Below are 19,583 nucleotides of genomic sequence, written 5' to 3' on the forward strand. Positions count from 1 at the left end.
CTGATACAAACATTTTCTTATATATTAATTGACTCTCTTATATGGTCAAGACATAATTCTATCCGTTACACACATGTTGTGTCATAAGCACATAACCTAAATAAAAAATATTTTAAAAACATTTTTGATAAAATAAATAAAAATATAATGACCGGCATAATCTTATACAAAACGTGCTAGATAAATTTTATGGAAATTGTTTGAATTTAAATCCATACATAAACATAGACAGCTCCCGTAAACAGTGAAATCCTCCGTATACAGTATCTAGAATGATGGATTTATACGTTTTAAATATGTTAATTTTTCCATCTTATTTTTCGTAATAGTTTTTATAAATTTCTATTTATTTATCATTTTATTTTCTGCACGTAATATTTTTTAGTGACGTTGACTCTCGGTAAATAATGTTCTAATAATGGGAAAAAATAGTTTCAACTGGTACCTATTGCTGGGCCTACAATGATAGTTATTATTGAAAATGAATTGCGAAATTTATGCGTGGAAAAATGTGAATATAAGATGAATATTTTTCGTTATGTTTTAGTGATTATGTAATCTATCGTTATAAATTACGTTGAGATAACGTTGGGATAGTATGATACGTAAGTACGTCCATTTTATTTTAGTCTCTCTCTCCCTCTCTCTGTCTCTCTCTCTCTCTCTGTGTCGTTCTCTCTCTCTTTCTCTCTCTGTTTTTGACTATGTAAACAAAGATTAGTAATAGAATAAAAGCGTATTAAATGGTAATTAAACGGTTGTTTACGTATTAATAGCGAATTGTTGTTCGCTTACATTATGCTTGACAAATACTGGGATCGTTAATCTAGGCAAAAAATAGTGAAATGTGTATTTTTTCAGATGACGCCATCTTGTTTAATTTGTAACCGTTTGAAAATCATTGAATCCAATAATTCGTTATTCTGATAAGAGTATGTGAACAGTTAGTTAAATTTCCAGACTTTCGGGAGGGGGTCCATATTTTAAGCTTGTAAGAGAAAAGAAGTAATACTAAACGCATTGTAATGGAAAGTGAATATGGACAGTGTTGGTGTGAAAAAATTATTAAAACTGTAAAAGTCCGCAGTCCTGTAGAGTGTAGGAAAAAGAAAAAAAATTAGAGTAAGCTAAATCAGTGTCCTTCCTCCTCGTTCTTTCCAACTATTTTTATCGTCCTCGAATATTTTGGATAATATAGGTTCATACCGACACTATATGTTGGGTGAGAAGACAATACATTAATAAAGTTTCGGTTTTCTTGATTTCATGCCGTGTTTCATTGTGTTTTACTTCTAGATCAGGTTCTATATGTCCGATTAGCGCCTGTAATTCATGTATAGAATTCTCAGCATTCGATGCGTTTCCTTAATATTTTAGCCGTTTAAATATATAAATGATTTAGAACGAGTAAAACATAGTGACAGTGAATGCCGCTATTTCTTAGAAGCCATTGTTTCTATGAAGTGAACTGAAGACGGACCTCGAACGTCATGGTAAATAGTACGTGTCGATAATTACTTAACTATTGCCAGAAGCTTAATGTGTTATTTAAATATAGATATAACTTATGAATTCAATAAAAAGAGAAGAAAAATTAAAAAATAAGAATTATAAAAATAGCGATAATTTAGCGATAATTACATTTCTCTAGCCAGACATAAACGAACATAAACGAGTATAACAATCTGTACATGTATTAATTAACGTTGTATATATATATATATATATATATATATATATATATATATATATATATATATATATATATTGTTGAAAAAAATCATATAACTGAGAGTAGCTAACCTGAAGTGAGGTTGCGAAAAAAATACAATCTTCTTCGCGACCTTCTTCTCAGGTCGTGTAACCACAGTAACATAAAAATAAAGGAATGAAGTACTCTTCACAAAGGAGGAAGGTTTTTATAACAATTACCTTACTCTATTAGTATAAATAACCACAAAGCTATTGTTTTTCGTAACTGTTGGAAGAGCATCCTCACCTCCGGCAGCTACACCCAGGTAAGCTATGTATTATTCACTACACTCTCCCAACAAAAGAAAAAAAGAAGTGCATTTTATATAGATATATCTTCATAGAAAATTTTTTTTAAAGTTGGCGTGACCCTGCAGGGGAACTAACAGGTGCTAAACCTCAGTCAAGGGCCACCTGGAGGAAACAGTGGTTCAAGGTACTCTCATTCTGTCCCTTAGCGTAGGCTCCGCTGTTTGTCGTAGTTTATAGTCATACCCAAGACTACTTCTATTGAACAGGTAACATACTAGGTTTACCCCTTCGTCTCTTTCGAGGTGCACAATCACTGCAGTACCATTTCTGTCTAGCGGGTGGAGCCAAGTCAATTCCAACACACTCAAAATGATACCACTCATCACAGGAATCGCAGCATATCATATCTTGGTTCCCTGGAGGTCTATTGCAGGCAGGACACAACCAAATGGTGCCATCTCCTTCCGAAAATTCACTAGAGGATTCCTGGTTTTTACTGCTACCTGCAGTCACAGGCGAAGATGCACCCGGCTGACTCATTTGACTTTCCTCAAGATCATCGTCAGATTGTGAAATTTCTATTGGATTATTTAGCGAATGAACGTTCACCAAACCATCGCCCTGTCTGACACGAGCTCTCCTCACCACTCTATCTTGTCCTGAGAGAACCTCAAGTATAGTACCCAACATTCAAAAGGGTCGTGATTTTAAAGGGCTCTTGATCAAGACTACATCATTTCTTTTAATGCGATTCTGGAATGGTATCTGAGATCTTCCTGGCATCCTTCCTCTAAGATCAAGGAGGTACTCCTTGTACCCCAGTTCTCTAAATCTTGACAACAATTCATCTCGTAATCCAATCGTCTCGATCAACCTTCTCCGGCTGGAAGTAACTATGGTGGAGAGATCAGCTCTTCCCAATGGTACCAATAGACCAGGGCTTTTATTGGGTCTAATAAACATATTGGGTGTGATAATCATTGGTTGCCTGTCAGCGGACTCTTGATAAGTAAGGGGCCTGTTGTTTACAGTCCGCTGAATATCTGAGACAATAGTTAGGAATGTATAATTATCTACCTTACCCCTACCAATAACCTTGTGTAGGCAAGATTTTAAAGCCTTGATGCTACGCTCTCATACTCCTCCAGCCCAAGGGGAAAATAGAGGAATTGTCTCCCACTTAATGTTACATGACTCAAATTTGGCCTGGTGGTCCTGGAGACGACAAAGCCACTTAAACAGTCTTCCACTACCCAGAAAGGTTTTCGCATTGTCGCTGAGAATCGACTCTGGAACACCATGTGCATTAGTAAATCTGACTAGAGCCTGAAAAAAGGACAATATACTCATGTCTGGCACCACCTCTATATGCACTGCTCTTATACTTAAACAAGTGAACAACAACAGATACATTTTTCTCACTGTTACCCTCCTTCACCCAAAAATGTCCTGTGAAGTCCACTCCAGTGTTCCTATAAAGAACCTTAAATTCGAAACGAGAAGTTGGTAGATTGGCCATGTTCTCAGGCAGCACCGGTCTAGAATTGTATCTTTTACACTGTGCAGAAATTCAGAGCATTTTCGACTGTTTGCCCTCCTTTAGGTACCCAATTGCCACGACATCTCAATTCCGTTAAGGTTTACCCTATACCCAGATGAGAACATTTAAGATGGCAGTCTAATATCACAAGTCGAGTCAGGTGATGATTCTTGGCCAGCAACAAGGGATTCTTAAGTTCATAAGAAAACTGAGAAGACCTGCCCAGCCGTCCATGCGAGCGGATCAACCCTTCCTCAACCAGAAAAAGATTAAGTACCTGAACACGATTAGGTGCAGGCTTTACCATAGGATTCCGCAGGTAATTAAATTCAGCAGTAAATTCCTGCTGTTGAAAACATTTTTTAAATTACGGCTTTCTTGTTGTAGTTGTCTTCCCTTTTCCTCATCAAGCCGATGGATCTTAAGACCAAAAAAAGTTACCCTCAACAAACGGGTAAACATAGAGAACCGCCGCATGGAGATCACTGAAGCACACTCCTCATCCACAATCGCAGCAAAATTTGTTGACGAACGAACAATCTGCTGGCACCTATCATCAAGACAGGGCAACTCCTGCTCCGGCCAAGCCAAGACCCCACCATGAAACCAAGAAGGGCCATGGTACAAAAAGTCAAAGTTGTCCCGGAACTTCATTATCGTTAATCCACGAGTGATTAAGACAGCTGAGTTTTCGGTGGTAGAAATATACCTGAAGGTCGACCTGATGCCGTAGTTTGTTTCCAAATCCAGGCTAATTAGCAAAACATCCTTTTATCTGTTTCTAGCAAAGATGCTTTTATTAGTCATCGTTTCTGATAAAATCCCTGACAGTACTACTTGTGCATCTGTTACCACACGCAATATGAAGGGCGGACACCCTTGCATCCTACCAGGATAGTGGGCAAACACTTCAGAGCAAGAAATACAACCATTTGGTTCTAAAGTTGGTAATATCTTATCCTTCACCGGAGCTACTCGTGCTTTGGCGAAGATCAATGCAGAATTGTTGTCCTGAACATAGTAGGCTGCAAATCCATACGCTTCTTTAGAAGCGTCACAAAACAGGTATAACTCCAGTTCGGTTCCCATCATGGGCCTGTCTACAGAAATGCATGTCACTCAATTTAGATAAGTCTTCTGCCAGGTTCCTCCAAGAAGACTGAAACTCTGGAGGGACTTCCTCATCCCATTGCACACCTCGCTTCCATAATTATCCCACCAAAATCCTACTCCTTATAGTCACGGCCAGGTAAAGAGATAAGGGATCAAATACCTTTGCTGATTACGAAAGGATTTACCTCTTAGTAGATGCACTCGGATCACACTTAACAGGGGCAGTGCGGAGCTTTTCTGAAATAGGATCATACCGGTACCCGAGCACTATCTCGCATCCGGCCTCATGAGTACTCAATGTGATCTTTCCCCATCTTCTCCCTAAGGTTGTCGCAGTTTGAGTTACATGACTGTACTACAAATCCACCTTCCTGCAACGGCTTCCTAACCTGGGAATACAGCCTTAAAAGCTTTGCTGGGTCAGACTCAGTCACCACCAGGTTGTCGACATAGAATTGGTTCTCCATCGAAACTCGACATTCATCAAAAGGATACTGGGCTGCATGAAACTTCAGGATACTTCCCAGTATAAAGGGACTCGAGGTGAATCTGAAAATAAGCGTGGCGAGCAGAAAACATCGAAGGCAATCACCATCCTTCACAAAAAAAACAGGGCATGTTTTTGTCTGCTTCCAGTGCAAGGCGAACCATCGAGAAAGCTTTCCTGGTGTCTGCAGTCAAGACAAACTTATTCGATCTAAAAGACGTTAACAAGTCTAACATATCTCCTTTCATATTCACACTAGAGTATTCAGCCTCGTTAAGAGAAGCAGAGCCACCGACCTTCAAGCTACAGTTAAATACAGGCCTGATTTTAGTAGTAGCTGCCGGGTCCGTCTTGAAAACGGGCCGATGAAGTACCCATACATAATCCACAAAATTTTGAGGATCCACCTGTATTTCCTCAATGATGCCCTCTCGTTGCTGCTGAAGGAATACATTTACATCTTGGTACAGCCCCTTTTTCTCTAGGCTCCTGATCAGACGATCAAAAACGTGTAAAGCAATAGCATGATTAAAAGGAACCAGAGCCAGCTTATCTGTCTGCCAGGGTAACTGCACGTGATATTTCCCATCCCTGATTTTTTTAGATTCCTGGAACTGCCGAATCATACCCTGATCATATCCTGAAATCTCTTCTCCGTCCTAAATGCCCAACGACTCAACGCTGAACATTTTCCCCAATCCACTTTCCACATTGCTAGAGGGAAATTCATCTACCCAGGGGTCTGCATAGGTAGGATCGGCTTCCAGGATGAAGAAAGCATGCGATGATTCCACTTGGGGAGTATTCTCCATTATTGCACTGAGTAGAATCTCTTGAAATAGGGGCAAGAGTTGTAGGAAAAAAGTGTCTACCTCACCAAAGGGAATCAAACCAGCAGGAACGGAGAAAGCCCGACCCCCCCCCCAACAAGGCACCGACTGTAAGGAACCCAAATGTTGCACCAGATCCAGACCCATAATTCCACTTATAGCCACCAAATCAGTGCCCGACTCAAATTGCCCAGCCAGAGAACATCCAGTTCGTTTGAACTCTTCCAACAGCAAATGCCAATTTTTTAAATATAAAGATAAGTTCAAAGATTTGGCAACCAGCACCCGAAAGTGCTCCATATGACCAGGCCCTAAGTCCACATCCAATTTCACCTCCGTGTATATTTGCTCACATTCTCCAAGAAGAGTAGTCAGCCTCAAATGACGATCCAAACTGTCAGAACTCAAGGAACCCAAGGAGTGCAAAACATCACCAGACAAATACGTTCTGCCACTGCCAGTATCCAATAGGCAGTTTACAGAGATAGTTTTTCCTCCTCGACCGAAGGTAACACAAATCAGAGGAGGTAGTTTACTCGAGCAACCAGAAGGAGACTGACAATCTGAATCTATGCGGAAAGAAACATCTCGGTTTGTTGTGGCTCTAGATTTTGAAACGGTTACCCGAGAATTGGTTCGATGAATATCCGAAGAACCAGGCAACCCGCCGCCTTTAATTAGTAAGCGTTTAATAGCCTCACTGGTGTCTCGCATCAAAACTGACAGAGAAGGAATTCTAGAGTCGCATAACTGAATAAGCTCTCCCTTCAATGCTCTCGGAAATTTCAAAAAAAGTATTTTGGCCATTAATCGGGCCCCCGCAGAACCATCCCCAGAGAAATCCTAATCGAGAGAGCTGACCAGTTATTCCAGAATGGAAACTGTTCTGCAGATGAAACTACCAAGATCCTCATAAGAACTCTCCCTCTTGGGGGAGGAATCGATAATATCTTGGAATATCTTATCAATGATCTTGGAATATCTTATCAATGATGTCATTAACATCTAAATATTCTCGTTTTAAAACTGCCAGTGCTTGCTGATAATTTGTATTGACGCAACTCAAGTGATTAATCAGCAGCAGAGGTCTCCCAGACAAGACAGCATTTTAAAAAGTTTAATTTTTCTGCATCATTTGCCATGCCTGCTGCACAATTTTCAAATATTAAAAAAAATTGTAAAAACTCATTCTATCGTTTTCCATTTCACAACCACTGAAGGTTGGTCCAGTGATTTGAACTTGAGGAAGTCTAACAGTGAACGATGAATGAGCTCTATCCATAGAAGGTCCAGGCGTATAAGGAAGGGAAAGTCGCTCCAAATACCCACTAGCCTCTGGAGGATGTAACAGGAGAGAGAGATCATCTAATTCCTTCCGTATATTCAGCTGGTAAATTAGCCAATCGGACTCCATAAACTCTCTTTCCCCTTTTGAGACATAAGAAAGTTGCAACTTGCAGATGGAGATTTCAATTTCGTTGATATATTCCAAAATTTCCCTGTGGAATACAGAAAATATAGCAGGAGTAATCTCTGTGCCACGGGACAAAAGAATCCTATCCTTGATTTTCATCTTCAGAATGGAAATCTGGTTACGGTGTCGCTCCCTGGAATCTATCAGAGGTTTCCATATCCTTGTACGAGTAATTGAACAATTTCCAGAATGCCACTAATTGCTGTCACTAATGACGTTCGAAGTTCCGTTAGAAATTGTGTTGAACGATTGTATTTTTTTCGCAAATTGTTGAAAAAAAATCATATAACTGGGAGTGGCTAACCTGAAGTGAGGTTGCGAAAAAGTACAATCTTCTTCGCGACCTTCTTCTCAGGTCTTGTAACCACAGTAACATAAAAATAAAGCAATGAAGTACTCTTCACAAAGGACAAGGGTTTTTATAACAATTACCTTACTCTATTAGTATACATAACCACAAAGCTATTGTTTTTTCTTGACTGTTGGAAGAGCATCCTCACCTTCGGCAGGTACACCCAGGTAAGCTATGTATTATTCACTACAATATATATATATATATATATATATATATATATATATATATATATATATGATAATCTTACTTTAATTATTTTGGATTTGCTGTCGCTTCTGAATTCATCACTAATGGAAATCGGTATATTATATTGATGAATGTTATGCTGAATTAAAAAAGAGTGTGTGATATATGATTTACAATTATGATTATTCCTTGCCAAATGCGAAAAGTACACTGAACTATTTGTATTCCACCGCTATCTGGCTGTCTACTTTCACTTCGGTCGGTCGATTATTAAGAATGTTTTGTTTGGATTTATCGAAGCGATGATTAATAAAGTGAAAAGTTTTGAAATGTGTGTTTCAAAGACGTTATTCATGTTTGTTTAGTAGTGAACAATTTTAATACGTGTTTCGTTACCTTCTCTGCTATAATTAATGTTTCCGATGTATTTAATGAAGTGAATTGAGATGAATGCTTTGATTAATTTTACGAAACCGACTCTCTAAGTTTTCGTCAAATGTAATTCGTTCAACTGAGGAATTATTGTAATTATTTTAATAATACGCAACATATATATGTACTTTAAACGATAATTAATATCGTTCAAAATTTTCTTATGTTCATGTAGTAAAACTCAGCAATATTGTGTACAGTGTTAGTGATAAACGGGTCGAATGCGTCTTTCTTATAGTATTTTGTAGGAAAATTAGGGTTTGCATCGTTTTTTAATGAAACGATTATCTGGGGACGTCATATCTAATGTTACGAAATTAGTATCTAAGCGTTCTGTGAGCCAATCAACTTGTTGATAAAAGTAGTTTTTTTGTCGGAGCATCTACAATTAAAATACTTGCAAAACAGGTAGAGAGATGCAACATATCGTCGATGGGACAGAGGTTGAAGCTTAGAGGACAGTTCAGGACTTATCAAGCTGGCGATTCTGTTTTGAACTCTGCTAGGAAGTGAGAGACTAGCAGCAGATGCATGGGCCCAAATTTGATAATAGTACTCCATACATGGGAGGAAAGTGGCCCTGATAAAGGCCTGGGATACTTTCAGGCGTAAGTAACTTTCTAGCACGGTAGAGAGAGCCTACCTTTTTCGCAGCACCCTTGGTAATGATCTCGATGTATCGGTTCCAACTCCTGTCCCCTGTGAACGTTACGCTGAGGAGTTTAAATGAAGCACTGCATGAAGTAATGTATCTTTAGCCATAGCTATTGTCGGTTGAGGTTTCTTGTAATTATCAAAGGAAAGGAGCTTAGTCTTGGCAGCAGTGAACGTCACCATCCATTCCACTACAGACTTAAGATCTTCCCCTAGGGTTTCCGCCATTGCCTTGGTTCATTCCCCTGATCACTGTTATAGAGCGTGGTTGTCTTCAGCAAATATACCCATCTCAGAGACTATTTTATATAGGAAGGTCATTATCCTAAATCAGGACGTTCGAGGATCGACCTTTGAGGTACACCCGCATTTATATCGTATTGTTTAGACGTACGAATATTGAGGAAAAATTAGCAAAAAATAGTAATCATACCCCACGGATGGTTTCTAACGAGTAAAATCTTTGTTTGGATGAATAACATGTACAGGCATATGTCGGCATGTTTTTATTTTTTTGTTCGCATGCTCACATAAGATTCATTTCTTTAATATTAAGCATTTCGTATTATAGTAGCTAGAACGCTGAATCCTTTGGTTTCGGTTCTATCATATGGCACTAAGTAATTTTAAACTTTGAAATCACGTCTTTGTTTTAATAAATACGAAATCTGCATGAATTTAAACATATTTAAACGTATTTTACGACAATCGAAAATGCAAAATGTTTTGGGATAATCAATTTTTAAAAGTTTTCTTGCAGTTTTTTTTAATAATCTTTTAAGACGATAAATATTTTTAACAACAATTACTTATTTGTTTGCTGGAAATCTCTCATGACTGAAAACAAAATTGTATTTAAAAATCCATACTTTTCTTAAGGAAATCTTGCACGAGAGAGGATACATTCTTACTACAGGTTTTTATATAAAGGCTTACTTGGGCTAATGTCAGGTTGCCGCGTTTCTTTTCCTCTCTTTTTCAAGTAATACATAAATATTGTTTAAAATTTGTAAGTTGAAAATATTTATAGTCTAGCCTAATTTTAACAATCCGATATTTTTCTTTGAATTATTTCTTCTGTTCCATTTAGATCTTATTTTTTTCTTTTCTTTTTCTTTAAATATTTTTTCTTGTCTTTTTTGTTAAAGAAATAAGAATTTGTGAGCTGCAGACATAAAATCAAATATACGAAAACATACTTATATTTCTTATCATTTTCATTTATTTATCGACAAATTTCTAATGTTATTGAATACGTGTGTTTTGTTGTTTGATTTTTAGAATGTTTTCATTTCACATTTGCTGAATTTAAATAAATATAAGAAAATTAATACAGCAAAAGATAGAGGTTTATTTCATTGCAAAATATAAATTTACTTCACTAATAAAATAAAAATAATCATTAAATATTGAGAAAGGTATTTATGTTTTCCAAATGTGCAATTTTTGTAACAAGGATAAACTTGTTTGTAATTAATGAATATATGAACGAAAAGATGAAATCTCTCACAACCGACGCCAAAATTCAATGAATAAAATTCATATTTTCTTAAGTAAATCTTATACCACAGGGGAAAAATTCTAACTAGAGGTTTTGATAGAAAACTTACCTGGGCAAATTTCAGGTTCCGGGCTTTTTTTTTCAAGTAATACGTAAATATTACTCGAGATTTTGAAAATGAAAATATTTAGAGTATAGTCTAATTTTAATAATCCGTTATTTTCTTTTAAATTATCTTCCATGTTCCATTTAGATAATCTTGTTTTCTGTAAATAATTTTGCTTTACATAAAAACACGTCCGTTCTTTTAATTAAAGAATTTCTCCTTTTTCATTGAAATATTTGTTTGTGAAGAAATAAGAATTTATAAAGTGCAAATGTTAAGTTAAGTATACGAAGACATACCAATTTTGTTTGACTTTATTTATCGATTAGATAAACAAATATTGATTTCAAAGTAATTAGTATGACTACAATTTTCTGGAAATTGTCCGGGAGTTCAACAAATTTATGATACACGTGGATTCCGTTTTTCCTAATATAAATTTTAAGTTAAAATTTCGTACCTACACATATCAATTGCCTCATTAATTTATATTTAAAGATATAATAAAATCAGTTAGTTATTTTCGATACTTCATATCAAAATATCATACAAGGAGAATATTTCATTTCAGTGAATACAATTTTCATAATCATAACAACAAAAACATAAACAGCAAATTTATTCACCATTGAAACCTCATCTGACGAAAATCCACTAAAATATTCAAATAGTCGTTCGCTAATATTTACCATGCAAAACCCGCCACGATACTGTAATCAAACTGTTAAGTGTTGAAATGGCTTCTTTTTGCATAAATTATACCATTATATTGATATTTCTTTTTTTACCAATGAGAATAAAGAAAAATCCCTCAAAAACAAACAAAAACACAACCAAAAACAAAAAAATGTTATTTTATTCGTTCATTTATTTCTTTAAATTTTATTTATTTCTTTATCTTATTTTTTACATCCATTTGATGTATTTTTAAATTATATTGAGCGGCAAATTGTAACACAATTCTAAGTGTCGTTAAATTTGTCGTTGGTGAAAATGTTGCAAAATATTCCACTCCAGAAATTTGTGAAAAACCTTTTGCGACAAATCTTGCTTTAAAATTTTCACTGCCAGAAGTTGTGATGTTTTTAGAAAAAACCCAGCGTGAATAAATTATATTTTTATCTATTGATTTTCCAATATTTCGTATGTGTTATTTTCAGATAAAGCTTTCAATTCCGATATCATAGCTTGTTCCCATTCTTGGTGATTTTATGAATAAATCGCCTCATTATAACTTTCCTGTGCACTTTTCAGCGAGTAACAGTAATCCACTGCGTAGTTTTGTACCTTTTCAATTTTTAAGAAGTCTGGCCTTTTTCGGTCGCTTATCGGGTATCGACGTGTCTGGTTAATATTTACGTCAGTAGTTCTACTGCAATTGTCGTCATTATTAATATTTTCATTGTGGTCGATTAAGATAGTAGGTAATATTTCCTCACGTTTTTCATCCACTGGCTCGTCATTTTTTAAATTTAATTTATCATTGAATTTTACGCATCTAACCCTTTTTTTTAGCATTTTGGTCTGGAAAGTAGATTACATATGCTGGACTGTTTTTATCGTAACCTACGAAAATCCCTTTTTCGCTTTTAATATTTAGTTTACTGGCATTTTCTATAAATGCAAAGCAATCTGAACCAAATATATGCATTCGGTTAATTTTTGGTTTTACACCGCAAAACGCTTCATACGGAGTTTTGCCCAATCTTCTATTGAACGATCTATTTCTGATATATACTGCTGTCATTAACGTCCATAAACTATGCGCTAATTTGGATTCGATAAGTAGACATCTTACCATCTCAAAAGGGTCCGCCATGCTCTTACAGTGGTGCCATTTTGAAATGAGAAATACGGCGCCGATTGTTTAATACTATGGTTAATTAATAAAAGTTCAGTCTTTACTAGCAAATTCAGTCCCATTGTCTGAGCGAATACATTTTACTGAGCCATATGGGGCAATATCAGCTAAATATTTCTTAGTGACGAGGATAGTGTCGGATTTGTTTTTTAGAAAATAAACTATAATTAAACCTGTATAATCATCAATAAAGTTCAGAACACACCTTAGATTGTTTCTCCGCGTTGGGCTGCCAAGTCACAGTGCACAAGTGAGAGACTTCTCGTGGCCTTTTTGTCGGATGTTTTGTTTATATATTTTGTCATTTTCCCCTGTGCACAAACATCATAATTTGGGAGATCGTCTGAAGGTATTATTTTCATGCCTTCGACTACATTTGGTAATTTTTTAATATCAGCTGTATTGCAGTGTCCTAGAATTTTATGCCCTGTTTCTAAGTCGTGACAGGCAGTTTTTGAGGGAACCACATTTTTTAATAATACAGTCGGCCATTTGCTTTAATGTCCAATACAGCTCCATTAGGGCATATCAATTTTAACTTATTTTAGCCAAACTTTATATTCGCGCCTTGGTTAATGGCAGCCTGCACGAAAAATGTCTTGCTTAAATGTAGGTATAAAAAGAGCATTTTTTAGAATACGCTTACAAATTTCTCCTTTATTATTTTTAGTGATATTTTAGCATTGCCTCTTTTCAAGACTATATTCACTTGATGAAAATGTTCGGTTTATTACTGATGTGGACCTAACGTAGGAACCATCGAAGGAAATCACAGAACACTGATTAAGTGTATGAACGACATATTAACAAAATATTACAAACATAGGATAAAAGGTAGTCGTATGCGCGCGCACTACTAGCACCCTTGCTGATTTTACGATATTACGATACTGCCCTCTTGAGAGTGTTATTTCTCATCGTAATACATTACTAGAAGAGTTTATGATACATGGAATTTTCGCTTTCATAACACCCCTTTTCCAAGAGTCCTTACAAAAAAGGAAAAAGAGGAGAAAAATAAAACTGTTCATACTACTCCCTCTTATGATTTTTTACGTCGAGGGGCTGTTTAAATGCTCTTTTTCTGTCCGAACGTCTCACTTTCGGAGAGATGAGGCGTGTCGAGATCGAAGTGATTTAATATTTCGTTGATCCGCTCTTCGCAGGTATTTTACGGTGATTCCTCCGATTGATTCGAACGGAATTTCATGAGTTGGTTCATATGGCGTTAGTAGGTGTTTTTCGGTCCATAGACAACTTACACCAGTTCACCAATTCTTTGTGTGATAGTGCCTACTTCCAAGAATGTAATGTTGTTTTTGTAAGCCGTGAAAAGGACTTTATCGCCTGGACAGAAATATTTATCATGAGTGGAAACAGTTTTCTTGGATATTACCTGCTATTGAATAAGTTTATCGAAGACAGGTTTAACTTTTGCGAACATAATTTCTGCACGCGAGGGTCTCATAGGCGTGATCGGATTACAAGTAATCCTATACAATTGCAGACATAGTTGCAATGCTGTTTCCGTCGGTGTGTGTAGTGCTTTTTAAATCTCTTTTTACAGTTTTAACTACCCTTCTGTGTGACTATCTTACCTGGGGTGATACTGAGAGGTTGTAATACGACATCACCAAATAGAAAAAAAGCGTCAGGCACATTCGGATCTTTATTGTGAATTTTCTTTTTTATGGATTGTATGAATTCATCCTCTCGAGACTATTTTAATGTCGACCAAAATAACTGCCAGGTTTTTGACTGTATTCGCGATCATCTTTCTGATGTCGCAATTTGTCCTTATTGTAGCAATGATGGAGTCTTCCAAGATTTCGCAATTTTCGGAATGAGTCGCATGGCACATGATTTTAGATGTAAGGAACTCGATGTTGAAGTTGAAATTCCCCAACGAAGCAATCTATTTGCAGTATAGACTGGCATAATTTTTTGGGGTCAAAGGCCTTTTCTTAGGGGTTTATGGCATGTATGTATTATGAATCGTCTTCTATTTAGGTAGCTGTGGAACTTTGTGACAGCGATTATTATTCCGCGAGCCTTTTTCTCTATTTGGGATTATTGCTTCTCAGATGGATCGAGAAGCGTGTGCTACATAGTTTCGCGAACCATCTGAGAGTTTACGGGGAATGCAAGCATGGATACCGTATAAGCTTGAATCATTTGCGACGATGATGTAAGAACTTTGACCGTAGTGAGTGAGGGAGAGATCCAAAATAAATTTTTGTTTAATTTTTTCGAATGCGTCTTGGCATTTACGGTTCATACCATGATTTAACCTTTTTAAGAGTTCGTTGAGGGACCGTCTACACTTCTGCATATTCTTAAAGAACCCTTGATAAACGAGGCCGATGGAACTTTGTCTTTATAAGGCTTAACATTATCTGAGGCCGGCATGTGTTGACTCTTTCTACATCCGGCTGACAACAGTTCCTATTTATGATGTGACCTAAGTACTAAATCTCTAGTACGAACAATTCACACGTTGCCTTCTAAACTTTACGTATATTTTTAACTTCATGATTAAGTTTATTATATGGTGTTGGTGCCCTGATGTTGTTTTACTAGTCACGGTAGTCCAGCATGGTATTCATGATGTATTGGAAAATTTCAGGCCCGTATTTGACCCCAAAAGCCAGTCTGTTGTATTTGTACAACCCTCTTTTATTGTTTAAAACTTTCTTCCCGTGAATTTTGGAGAAGACTTTCCAATTTTTACTTGTTGAAAATTTTTCCGGGATTCAGTAGAGGATAATGATTATCATGTAAAGCATCGTTTAACTCTGTGAAAAAAATCTGCGCATATTTGTATTTGGTTGGACTTCTTTTATACTTGAACCGTAAGTGCTGCCAATTCGCAGGCTTTTAGTTTTTTGGTAATGTCATTTAGTGTTACTGTAAGGATTAACTAGCCTAAGATGTTAATATACTTTTGCTGTTTGATTTGTCTTTAATGTGGTCTGATTATTAAAGCTGGAATGTAATCGCGTATTAGAAAATAGCAAGTTACATATTTTCTTTAATTCTTATCTACTACGTTGACTGATTTTACTTTTCGGTTGGAACGTGTTGTTGGCGTACCAGAACTGAGTCAAGTTATGACACTTTTATGGCAATACGTTTTCTTTCTGAGTAGACAAAATTTCGTCCAATTCCATTTATCACAATAGTAACATGTTTCGTTCGGTTTATTTAACCTATTCATGTTTTGTTTATTGCAGGATTTAGAACATGAGATTTAGATTTTGTATTTTGGAAAGAAATAGGCGGTTGAATTGCTTCGGATTTTTCTTATCTGTGTCACACCTGAATCATCGATCGATTTTTAATCACATTTTACAGAAAATATTCTTTGACAGTTGTCTGTCATTTTAGAGAGTCTATCCTGCTCGTTTGCAAGCTTTGTCGTACTCGTTGACTGACTTCGGCCTCTTCTTTTGATACTAAACCTTGTGCAAAAATTAAGAAATTGACATTTTCGGCAGTAGGCTAAGTTAGTTTAAATCCACCGTTACTGCAGACGTTAGGGTGTAAACGTTAGGAAACTTTGCTGGTTGTCCTTGACCATGTTCAAGTATTTCCACCGTTTGTGGAACAATGTTATGTTTGCTCGAGTAATTCCGAAAGCAGCTTAATATTTTCTGAAAAATAAAACTGTGGTTTTCTTAGGTAATATGAAGTCCACAAACCAACTATGTTCGGTAGTTTCCAGTTTTCTTAATAGTAGACGCACTTATTTTTCACTGGGAGATTGTTCACAGTCTACATAGAATGTCTGTGGCGTATATGGTTAGAAGGAAAAAACGTACGGGGCGTATCTGAATTGCTCTTTGGGAAAGAAGAAGGAAAGGATGGCTAGCTTATTTATATACATGAAGGGCATCTTGGGAAGGCAGAATAGGAGAATCTATTTTTTCCTGTCTCTTCCTTTTTGTTCTAGATAGGATATAAAAGCTGGGAAAATTGTTCACTGGAGGGAGTTCGAATGTACGGGTAATTCGCGTGTCAGTGGGAAGAAAGAAAGACGGATTTTCTATGAACGTCGAAACTGGAAGAGAAATTGGATTGTCGTTTTTTTTTTGTATGTACCGAGAGTGTTGCAAGCTGAAGAAGAAAAACCTCTTTTTTTTGCGTGAACATTTAACAGTATTCGGCAGTTAAAAAGAAACTTTAATTTCAAAACTAGAAGCTATTTCGGCTTATCAGACAGGTTAACATGGCTGACCGGTTGCAAAAAATCGATGTGGTCATCCTGCTGCCGCTCTACTTAGAGGGGGAAGCCCTCACTATTTACCAGCAGATGCGCGATGAAGATAAGGGAGACCTTGCCTCAGTGGAGCAGAGACTGAAATTGGCTTTCGCTGAGAGTCCATTTGAAGCACTCCGCAAGCTTGCAAGTTTGAGGTGGACTGGCGAGTGTTGACGCCTGTGCTGCGGAGATCAGGAGACTGGTAGAATTGGCTGGTTACGTGGGGAGGAGCCTGGAGATGACGGTAAAGCTATACCTAGTAAACGGCTTCCCAGAAGAAATCTCCGCGAAAATGCAGAGAATCACTGAGATCAATACGATGGAAGTGGACGATCTCTTGGTCCACGCCAGAGACCTAGTCAAGAATGTCAAGGACCCAATCGTGGCTGCAGCTGTGAGTGGAAATAAGTGCATGTGGCCCCACTTGAATGACGAGAGACAGGCAGCGAGGCGACGGGAGGGGATACCTCTCATCAAGTGCTTCCGGTGCCAGGGTTCTCACCTGCTCAAGGACTGCAAAGAGCCGAGGTCGGGGTCATCTGCTACCGATGTGGACGAGTACGGCACATTAGCCGCTATTGCGTTGCTACACGGGACCAGGTAAACGAGTAAAGGGGAGCCATTGCGCCAGTGGTTCCTCCTTCTATGTGGAAATGGCACACAAAGAAACGTTGCCTCAGTTACCGGTAGTAGTCAATGGGAAGAGAGCCATGGCCCTTGTTGACTCAGGCTGCACCACGACATTGGTAATGAAAAATGTCACTAAATCATGGAGCGGGGCCAGGAGTATTAAGACAGTGGATGGCAGGGAGGTGAAAGTCCTAGGAAAGACAACAGCGGAAGCACTGGTGCAAGGTGTGCCTATTGGACTACGAGCCCTGGTGTTGGATCGTCTGGTTGATGAAGTTGATGTGGTTTTAGGTGAAAGTGCGATCAACCAACTGGGGTGGGGGCGCTACGTTGAAAGAGGGCCAAGTAACTTTCGGGCGCCTCGAGTTGTTTATTGTTTATAGAATAAAGTGTAGCAATAGGTTTTAGCTGAGATATTTATACAAATTATCTAGGTTAAATATAAACAAAATAACCTTGTGCCGGCAGACGTAGAAAGATCACACATTAGGGATACTTGTGCTTTTGAATGATGGCGTAAGGGAACTGAGGTCAGAGATCGAAAAGTTTAGAGTCGAGAGTTGAAGTTTGATCACTGTAATATATATCCGTGTGATAACTCTCTGATACAACATGACTCAGCTTATACATCGATATTACATACCCTGGCTAAACAACAAACATACTATTCATACGTTTATATCGTAATCCCGTTATAAGAACAAAATATCTCCGTATTTCTTAATACAATATAACTGTTATAAAATATCTCCCACCTCGTTATATAACATATATATATATATATATATATATATATATATTATATATATATATATATATATATATATATATATATATATATATATATATATATATATATGGGGGGAATAGATTCTCGCTCTGCTTCATACATGAGAGAATAAGTCATACTGTTATAGTCTGTTTTTTAATGTCGATACCGCATGTGGGACACAATTCCGACCCCGCTCCCACAAAACAAGCCGCATGTGAAGGATTGAACATGCGCAGTTACGAATCGTGCTCTACGAATATCTTCGATTGAAATATCAGTTTGCCTACAATTTTTAGGAAGGCAGAGTTAGCAAATTCATGGATGAACAACATAATCAGTTGTTTAAAGTTGTATTGTAGTATTCACACTTATTGATACAGCTGATTACTTTAAGTGGAGCAAAATGAAACACAGAAGTAATTAACAAATGCAAGGAGACTTGTATTCTCAAACAAAAACTGATAAGGCCCACGTTCCCATTTTCGCGCCTGACACTAACCTGTTTATTTTTCTACCCGCGAACATATGTAACGGTGGATATAAGCGCGGTAGAAAAAATCAGCCGCAGCTGTAAGAAATGAAGACGTATACGAATTAGGGAGCATGCATCTGAAGGATAAGTAATAAAAAAGGACAGCACGTGCTCGGGAGGGAAAGAAAGTGGATGTCGAAGAAAATAGGTGTGTAAAGTGAAGGCAAAAATAGTTGACTGCGGCCGGCGTGGGGTCGAAGAGAAAAAGTGTACACTGGGCAAGATAGACAATGGTGAAAGACTTTTAAGTGATTCCGAAAGTAACGGAAATAAATAGTTTTCTTAAAACAAAGTTTAAAATGCCGACCTGGACATTTTTTTTTTATTTACAGTTTTATTTTTCTGAATTTCTAAAGTAACAGGCACGTTACATTATGTTATATATGACACTTTTAGTTATGTGTCAAAAAGTTCACTGGCGAAGTTAATTAAATAATAATTAAATTATGATACTTATTGTTTTATTGAACAGTATAAAATTCGTTTGCGTAGCCAACACGTTTAAAGAACCAAGTATAATAAACTGTCATTGAGTGCAAAAAGATAGTGACCCGAGAAAGGACAGGATTGACCTATAAAACTGTCAATAAAACAAAAACCATCGGCAGGTGTATGGACCTTTCAAAATTAGAAACAAATTATATAAGTAAAATAAATTCGTTTTATGAATCCAACATTTTAAATGCAAAGAGATTATGACTCAAGCAAAAACCTATAAAACTGAAACAAAGTGCAGGTGTTTGCACCTGCTGAAAATCATAATTTTCAAAATTATAAACAATAAATATATTTCTAAGTTAGCAAACATTTTGGGTCGGCCTAACGTGGAATTGGGTACAAGTTTG

General features: G+C 37.0%; 1 protein-coding gene across 1 annotated transcript; it reads right to left on the reverse strand.

Annotated features, from left to right (window-relative positions):
• Window positions 1-5,245: 5,245 nt before the first annotated feature.
• On the reverse strand, window positions 5,246-5,770 carry LOC145284697 (uncharacterized). Its single transcript, XM_080133590.1, has one exon. The coding sequence runs from the start codon at window positions 5,768-5,770 to the stop codon at window positions 5,246-5,248; it is 525 nt and encodes a 174-aa protein (XP_079989716.1).
• Between the last annotated feature and the right edge of the window lie 13,813 nt (window positions 5,771-19,583).

This window comes from Euprymna scolopes, chromosome 9 (genome assembly GCF_053919585.1).
Source record: "Euprymna scolopes isolate OS-2025 chromosome 9, ASM5391958v1, whole genome shotgun sequence".
NCBI lineage: Eukaryota > Metazoa > Mollusca > Cephalopoda > Sepiida > Sepiolidae > Euprymna > Euprymna scolopes.

What these genes read in the sequence shown, in the direction of transcription:
- LOC145284697 (XM_080133590.1), bottom strand. Translation starts at nt 5,770, where the DNA reads ATGATTCGGCAGTTCCAGGAATCTAAAAAAATCAGGGATGGGAAATAT.